The sequence below is a fragment of the Drosophila melanogaster genome, chromosome 3R (genome assembly GCF_000001215.4).
Source record: "Drosophila melanogaster chromosome 3R".
NCBI lineage: Eukaryota > Metazoa > Arthropoda > Insecta > Diptera > Drosophilidae > Drosophila > Drosophila melanogaster.
The window spans coordinates 29,818,296-29,826,715 of NT_033777.3; the positions used below are offsets into that span (position 1 = coordinate 29,818,296).

At 48.4% G+C, this 8,420-nt stretch overlaps 1 protein-coding gene across 2 annotated transcripts; it reads left to right on the forward strand.

Moving 5' to 3' along the window:
* Positions 1-835: 835 nt before the first annotated feature.
* neo (neyo) lies at positions 836-7,505 on the forward strand. 2 transcript variants are annotated; one of them, NM_206583.2, is made up of 8 exons: positions 836-984; positions 4,035-4,459; positions 4,525-4,685; positions 4,745-4,946; positions 5,080-5,331; positions 5,474-6,405; positions 6,479-6,679; positions 6,823-7,505. In NM_206583.2, exons 2-8 carry the CDS (start codon positions 4,086-4,088, stop codon positions 6,933-6,935), a joined length of 2,235 nt encoding a protein of 744 aa, NP_996306.1. In that variant the 5' UTR covers positions 836-984; positions 4,035-4,085; the 3' UTR covers positions 6,936-7,505. The 2 variants fall into 2 exon arrangements, with proteins under 2 accessions (NP_996306.1, NP_651733.1); NM_143476.3 differs by having other exon boundaries at positions 4,063-4,459.
* Positions 7,506-8,420: the final 915 nt, after the last annotated feature.

Below are 8,420 nucleotides of genomic sequence, written 5' to 3' on the forward strand. Positions count from 1 at the left end.
CGTTTGATGGGCCATTCTGGCTCTGGTCTGGCATACTGGCATATCCACGTCGAAAGCGCTGTCCCCGCCAATAAAGTGGGCTATTCGAGATCGGCAGATATCACTGATCTCCAGCCAGTGCGAATGGGGGATGGGGATGGGGGCTAGTCGAAATGGAGTAAAAGTAAACACCGAACATAAGCCCACACAAATCGTTATGGTGGATTTGGCCTAAGCCGATTAGGCTAGAATGGGAGAAAATGGGTGACGAGCGATTTCACGCGACACCTGCGTACGTACCTTTCTCACTCCCAACTCCCAACTCCACACTCCTCATTTCTCATTAGTGAAAGTGAAAAATAGTAAAAACGCAAGCGACAGTTATAAGCCAAAACCCATTGTTACGCGTCGCTTTTCTGGCAGCCCTTGGGCGCTAACAGGCCCATAAGAAAATTATTCGAGGAGCCATAATGCCAACTTTATATGTTACCTATGTTAGGCCCAAAGAGAGCCAAAGAGCGCAGACAGGTGCACATTGTTCTCGATCGTTGACCGCAATCACCATGGTTGCATCTCCAACACGTTCGAGTTCGGAGTGTAGAGATCCAGCCACAGGTGATACCTCACCATTACCAAGCACGAGTGTGTTTACCATGCTAACAATTTCTTTCTGTTTGAGGTTCTTTCGTCTGCGAGCATCATCCACATCCATCGCCCCGAGACTTTCTTTTGCAAGAATTCCACTTCCACGACGAACTGCGTCCCGCTCTCTCGCGCCTTCTCTCTTCCTTCGCCAGCCGAGCTGCTCCCAGAACTTCTTTATCTAATTTTTATAACAAGTCACTCGGCGGCGTGGAAGACTTCAGTTCTGCGGCGACCATCGAATGGTCAAGTTCGGTGCTCCCTTGTTCCCATTGCGAAAGATCTTGGGCTGCGAAAGTGTTTTGTCTCAGTGTGACTAGGCTGAAATTCGGGAAAGACTCAGGCAACGAACTTGTTAATTAGGTAATTGTTTGACGATATGGATATGACTATGAATATGGATATGGATATTGAAACGAAGATGTTAGAATGCCTCACATCATGAGCACTGGTGTGGGAACAGAGCTATGCCTTTTCCACCTCCGATCGAACCGCTACTCAGCAGATGCTGCCCAGATGCACCGACTGAGGAATAACTAAGAAAAATCTGAACAAAAAACGTTAACCGGTTTACTTAAACGGCAGTGATCGGACTGACGGATGACTATGCCTATGCCAGCGTTGAAAAACGGAGACAATCATTCTGAAAAAGTGAACTGCAAAAACGCAGCAAACTGAGAAAAACTGTGCAGAATGCAAAAGACTCGAAAGACTCCAGCCCCAGTTACATATACGTTCTTCACGATTCTTCGCAATTCTTTACCATTCTTCAAGGTTCTGCAGCCAGTCTGCGGCTTCCGTCAAAACATTAGGACTTCCGTCCTGGAATGGGAGTTCCCCCCCCGACGGATGCCAACTGACTTGGTTCGGCTTTCTTGGCTAAATTCTGAGATACTCACGCATATTGGCAGAAATCTCAGAGTCAGTGAATCCTAAGAGCTGGAAATTAGCACAGTAGTTCGTTAGTGGTCCCGTGATTATCCCACGAATCCCAAATTGGCCACATTCGAAGTTTCGCCGAATGGGAAATTAATCTAACAGTGTGATACCTGCCGTTAAATTTTTGGCAGGCTTTAGTCACCGGAGAAATGAAGTCATTAACACATTCAGAATGGTGAAAGTTTTTTCCTATGGCGCGGTCCCTCTCGAAGATCGGATTTCTATTGACGCTTGGCAGATCGTTTAATTACATCATGCACCTGGAATTGGGGCTGAATGTGAATGGAGCCGAAGTTGGTCAGAAGGGGTGTAGACTAGACGCTGTTCGACATTAAAAAAAAACCCAAAAGAGCTATAAGGTCGCAGAAACAAAGGCAGTTAAATAAAAGAAAAAGTTCGAAAGTGCTAAACAGTTAACAAGTGCTGATTGGCCCAAAACAGTGAACCCAAAAGCGGTATTGTGATGTGTTAGCTCGACTGATTGATTGATCTAGATAGTAGTAGCATATGCACAAAGCGGCACATTGAAGAGAAGTATTCTTTATGCTTAGTTATTATTATGACAAGAATGTTTTTGCAAGGTGGATTCATCTAATCTCCCCCTACCTTTGTTACCAATTTCAAAACCCATTTCTCTAGTTAGTAAAGAGGAGTTCCGAGGTCCTTCAGCACTCCCTACTTTTACTGCCCATCCACGCATAGTTGGCCTCTTCCCTCAGTTTCCTTTTTCTAAACCTTGCAGTAGCCGCAACCCACAGTGGTTGGGAGAACGCTTAGTGGGGCCCCGCATTCTTGGCCCCGCAGAAACTACGATCATTTAACAGTAATTTGGGCAATAAACGACTGTTCGCACTAATCGATTGTGATCAGCGACACAGTTAGGCGGCGCTGTTTCCTTGGGCTGTTCATGTCGATGCCCCATACCCACTGGATACCGGTTGGGTTTCGGTTTCGGTTTGGGTTTCGTTTGGGGATTGGGATTGGGTTGGGGCTCGACCTGATCGCTGCGGGCGTAACACCCATACCCAGGTGCCCATGTAGCCATGTAGCCATGTACATGCATGTGTCTATGCTCGGCAGAAACAGCTTTTGACGATAATCATTGACCCAATTCTTCTGCCGCTTTCTACAAGATTTTTGTACAATAACATGGTCATGGACTCGTTATAATGCAGCTTCCTGAGTGGCCATTCTTTACATGGCACTGCCGAATGCCGAATGCCGAACGCTGTATGGTCATGTGCACCGGACCCCGACATATTCGTATTCATGCCATTCCGGGCCAGAATCCACTGAGGAAGGGAAAAAGAATAAAGAAGAATTCAAAAGTCTTTCAAGCATTTTATCTCTAATTAAGTACGGCTCGTTTTGACCGCTGCAGGGTTTATGAATTATGAATCACCCGATGAATTAACGGTATGTTTCTAAATATCATCTTGAAAGAATGAAGAAGCTCAGTTTTGGGTGGAACGTCGGCCCGTCGGAAAGTCGCCACAGCGGATTAGTGTGTCTGGTGCGTCGGCAGTCATGCGTTTTCTACATATCAGCTATCCGTATCCGTATGCCATCCTATCCGTATCTATTACCCACCAAAGTTTTCTGCACACATGGGTATTCATGAGAATTCTGATGGAATAACTGTGCTGCTAGCCAGCTAGCCAGCTAGGAACTTTATATATGTATATCTCTTAATACAGTTATCATGGTAATAAGTCATGCTTCAAGTGGGCTCCTAACGAGATACTCGCCAATGGCAATTACGCGGCTCGAAAGCCAAATGTATTCCCTTTCGTAATAATATTCTTTTCTATAATTGAATTGTTGTCCCGCCTCGCAAGTATTTGTATTAATAATTTTCCAAATTGTCCATTCCTTACGGGTTTCTTGAGTCCCTAAGGTTCGGTTCCTTTGGGTACCTGAGGTTCTGGCGAAACAAGCTCTACATGGTACTTGGCGAAAAATTAGAGCTCATGACCCCTTGATGGTCTCCACAGCGCAACCGTCAATCATAAGCGATGCCCATTAACTTGGCTGTTGCGCAAGAGTTTAGCTCAGCGGACCAGAAAAAAAATCAGGGGATCGCGAATAGTGGCGAATCTGGTGAATAGTGCACGGGGTCATCGACGTGAGCTCCGTTTTCCCAACGGAATGGATCCAATCCGACTGGATAGAATGGAGTGGAGTGGAGTGGAGTAACTGGCCGTGATATTGTTTCTGCGACTTCGTAATTCGCGTTACGCCTTATGGCAAACAAATTAATTTGAAGAGATTGAGACAGTGCCTGCGTAGTCAATTTGGCTCGCTTTATAAATAAAGCTTAGCGTTATGCCTTACGATTATGGGCCAATACAATGTTTGCTTATTTAAGATGTTCTATAAACAGGTATACCCATTTGCAGTTATTGGTTCAGAACGCTTGGAATGTTTGAGGATAGATAATGTATCTTAAGTAACAGCCCTCTATCTATCTTTAGATACTCAGCAGCAGCTTGTTTCTTACAGGCCCAGTGATAGATACTCTAAATATGGCCAAGATAAACCTACTGCGACACCTCTTCCTGGCCCTAATGCTGTACAGTGCGGCCACGGCCAAGGAGCACCTGCGAATCCGAAGACAGGCTGCGGAATCGGTGACTGCCGCAGCTCCGAATGCCAGTAAGGTGATGGCCTCCGAGGAGATTAAGGACAAGACAGAGTGGCCCGGCGCCAAAGAAACCTCCACCGAAATCAATAGGACTGAGAGGCCCGTAGAAAACGTGGAGACCCGCAACTCGGGCTTCGACTTGCCGGCCGCCTCGGATTTGTCCAGCTCTCTGGGTTCCGAGGAGGATAGCATCTACTACGACAATGCTCCCGTGGACTGCAATCCCGAGCTGGTGGGCTTTGAAATTGTGACAGGGTAAGTAAAGACGGGTGGTTGCTACCCTACCCTAATGGCTGCTCAACTGACAAGTCCTTCGCCAGATACGTCTTCTCGGCGCCCGAAAAGCTGATGGACTCCCAGCCGGGCACGCTAATGCTCACTGATTGCTTGGACACCTGTAGGAAGAACAAAACCTGCCAGTCAGTGAACTACGAGACCGGGCTTTGCGTGCTCTTCTCGGCACATGCTGATCAATTACCGGGTAAGCTACTTATGCCGCTAAACAAACCAGCTCGCGACTTAATCACAATCATTACGAAGGTGCCCTGACAAAGTCGCAGTTCCCCGTATTCACTATCTATGCCCAAAAATCATGCCTGGCCGTGAAGCCCTGCTCCCGAGCCTGGTACGTCGATCGTGTTCAGAACTACAAGCTCAAGACGGAAGTTAAGCGTACCGTGTCGGTGGCGTCAAGACGCGAGTGCTTTGAACTCTGCCTCGGCGAAAACGACTTCACATGCAGGTAGGTAGCGCCCAGTAGTACAGTCCAAACACCCAAACTTCACCCTCAACAAAGTCAAGTGAAGCAGAAAACTGCAACCCCCAACCCGAAACCGATTATTCCATATTCAACTATGTACATATGTCCCCTGTAGATCTGCCAACTACGATCGCACCTCTGGAGCTTGCGAGCTGAGCGAACTGGATCGCCTGACTCTGGCCGGCTCCCAGGCCTTCCAGGTGAACGATGGGTCGGATTACCTTGAAAATCACTGTGTCGATGAACCCAACAAGCTCTGCGAATTCAAACGTCTACCTGGTCGCATACTGAAGACGGTGGACTCGGTTTACCAAGAAGTGAGCAGCATTGACGAGTGCCGGGAACTGTGCCTCAACTCGCCATATAGGTCAGTAACATGTCCAATTATAAGCAGCTCTCCCTGATCTTGGGGGATTTAAGGGGACTAGACCCTTTGGGTCCGCCAATTAGACTATTTGATTGAAGGCGATATCATATCACACCATCCTCGACATTTCCATCCAACTCAGGTGCCATTCGTACGACTACAACGACACGGGTGACATGGTGTGTAGATTATCCCATCACAGTCGTGCCACCTTGGCGGATGTGCAGGAACCCTTCCTGGAGGTGCCCGAGGCGTCGACCTATGAACTGACTTCCTGCTACAATGTGACCATCGAGTGCGGCGGCGGGGACATGCTGGCACGCATCCGCACCTCCAAGCTCTTCAACGGCAAGGTGTACGCCAAGGGATCGCCCAAGTCCTGCTCGGTGGACGTGAAGAGCGCGCTGGACTTCGAGCTGCGCATGAACTACCACGATCTGGAGTGCAATGTGCGCCAGAGCACCGCCGGGCGCTATGTGAACGATATAATTATCCAGCACCACGACATGATTGTGACATCCTCCGATCTGGGCTTGGCCTTGGCCTGTCAGTACGACCTGACCAACAAGTCGGTGAGCAATGGCGTCGATCTGGATGTGCGCGGCGACATCATGCCGGCCCTGTCCGAGGAGGTAATTGTGGAGTCGCCCAACGTCATCATGCGGATTACGTCGCGCGACGGCTCGGACATGATGCGCTCCGCCGAGGTGGGCGACCCGCTGGCCCTCAAGTTCGAGATCGTCGACGAGCAGAGCCCCTACGAGATCTTCATTCGGGAGCTGGTTGCCATGGATGGCGTGGATAACTCGGAAATTACCTTAATCGATTCGAATGGCTGCCCAACCGACCACTTCATAATGGGTCCCATTTACAAGGGATCGGTTTCCGGCAAGATGCTGCTCTCCAATTTCGATGCCTTCAAGTTCCCCTCCAGCGAGGTGGTCCAGTTCCGCGCCTTGGTCACGCCCTGCATGCCCAGCTGCGAGCCCGTCCAGTGCGAGCAGGAGGACACCAGCGGGGAGTTCAGGTCCTTGTTGTCCTATGGCCGGAAACGCAGATCGCTCAACACCACAGGTAAGATCACAGATCATCTGATGGTCTTGCTATCTTCTCTTGCTATAACTTTCAACAACCTGTTCGCACACAGATGATCATCCGAGACCACGTCGCGACATCGACACTTCAAAGAAGTCCGCCCCCAGCGACATGCTGCTGGTTCAGTCCATTCAGATTACGGATAAGTTCGGATTCAAGCAAGATAAGCAGGAAAGCGGAGACTTTTACGACGGTAACGAGACCACATTCACTGCCAACGAGGAGGGTCACGGATTCTGCGTTAACGCCATTGGTAAGCTTTAATAACTTTCAATGTGGCGGCTGGCCATAAACCGCGTCTTAAAGAACCACTTTGCCAGCTGGCAGATGAACGGATTAGTGGCCTAATATACTAATAACCCCGTGCGCTCTCTCTCTCTCTCTCCTCGTCACTAGGTCTTATCACGGCTGCCACCATTTTCCTGCTAACTCAGCTGGCCGTGATCGCGATCTGGACGTACTGCTACCAACGCCGGCAGAAGCTGCAGCCGTATCAGCACTCCTACTAAGCAAATCCATATGCCCATTAATCTACATAGACGTCTAAGCTTCACAAGGTGCAATCAATATTTACGAATATTCACGAATATCCATCCGAATATTCACGAATATCCGAATACCCGTCGTCCTGATACAACATCCGCTATATTTGCCTTATCTAGTCAGTGCACGATTTTAGAGAAAATGAAATGAAAACGAGATTCAAATCTGCGTGTCTTGCACGGTGGAATTCAGATTGCTTGCATGGCAGCCACGGTGTTTTTGGGTTTGAGTACTCCCCCAACGGATCACGTTCCCTACTTGCAAAGGCAGTTCGACGACAGCCCGTGGGTTCCTTGAACTCCTTTTGCGACTTCGGAAGTTGACTGGTTGACATTTGTAAAAACTAATGCATATTACATTACCCTTCAAACAATCTACCATAACTACCACCCCTCATCTGTATCGAATGCGACTATCCTAATTAAGCACTATAATTTATTGCATATCAGTGACAGCAGTTTGCTGTTCGCATTTTCCCTCTAATTGTACGGAACGAACTCATCTTATTATTATTAATAAACTTAAGATTTTTAATGAACTACCCACGCTGTGTGCTTATTTCGGGCGGAGGTGCGGGTGCGCTTCGTCACTAGTTGGCCGGCGTAATGAACAAATTGCTCATGCAGTAAACATATCTGAAATTTGGCTTTCATATATGGAAATCAACTTTCTATTGGTGGAACAAAAGAGCAAACATTATCATTTTTATTGCCTGCATCTGGAGCAGCATAAGAATGGATGAGCTGTGGTCTGACCTGGTCTGATCTGGTCTGGGAGTCTAGCAGCCTAGCAGTTACCCACGCATAACGAATTGTGCGAATCGCAGGCAGTGGAATGCAGACACCTGCGAATTATTATTTATAACTCGATGGCACTGAAAATGCATCCAACTGTAAACGCGAGTCGAGGGCTTCCAGGAACATGCTCACTTAGAGTCGCCCAAAATGCACGAGTCCCGATCCTCGGCGCAGAGGCCAGTCAGGGAAGCCAGCGATTCACTTTTCGATGTGGGCAGAAGGTCCAAATGTCATGCTTGTTTTCTCAACTTTTCCCAGCGACTCGACGTCCCGTCTTCATTATGGAGTTTGGAGTGTGGAGTATGGAGTGTGGAGTGTGGAGTATGCATGATGTACACCTGTACGAAGATCCATCCAGCAGCTGTACAAGTATCGTTAGGCTGAGCGCTTGTGTGAATCATGCAAATAAATGCACCCTCAGCAGAACAGGAAACAGGCTTCGTGCAGATTTGTATCTTTATCTGCTGGAGGAGCGCTCTCGCATACGGGAAAGTGACTCCTGTCCAAGTCCGAACGTCTGCCCGTCACTCTGGACGACTGGGCTGGATGGGCTGGCTCCTCCAGGCGACTGGATGCCTCTCCTCACAATTAATTTACTTGGCAATGCGCCTTCAACGACACTACCTCGAGTGGTGGCAGTACTTGGGAGCGCCA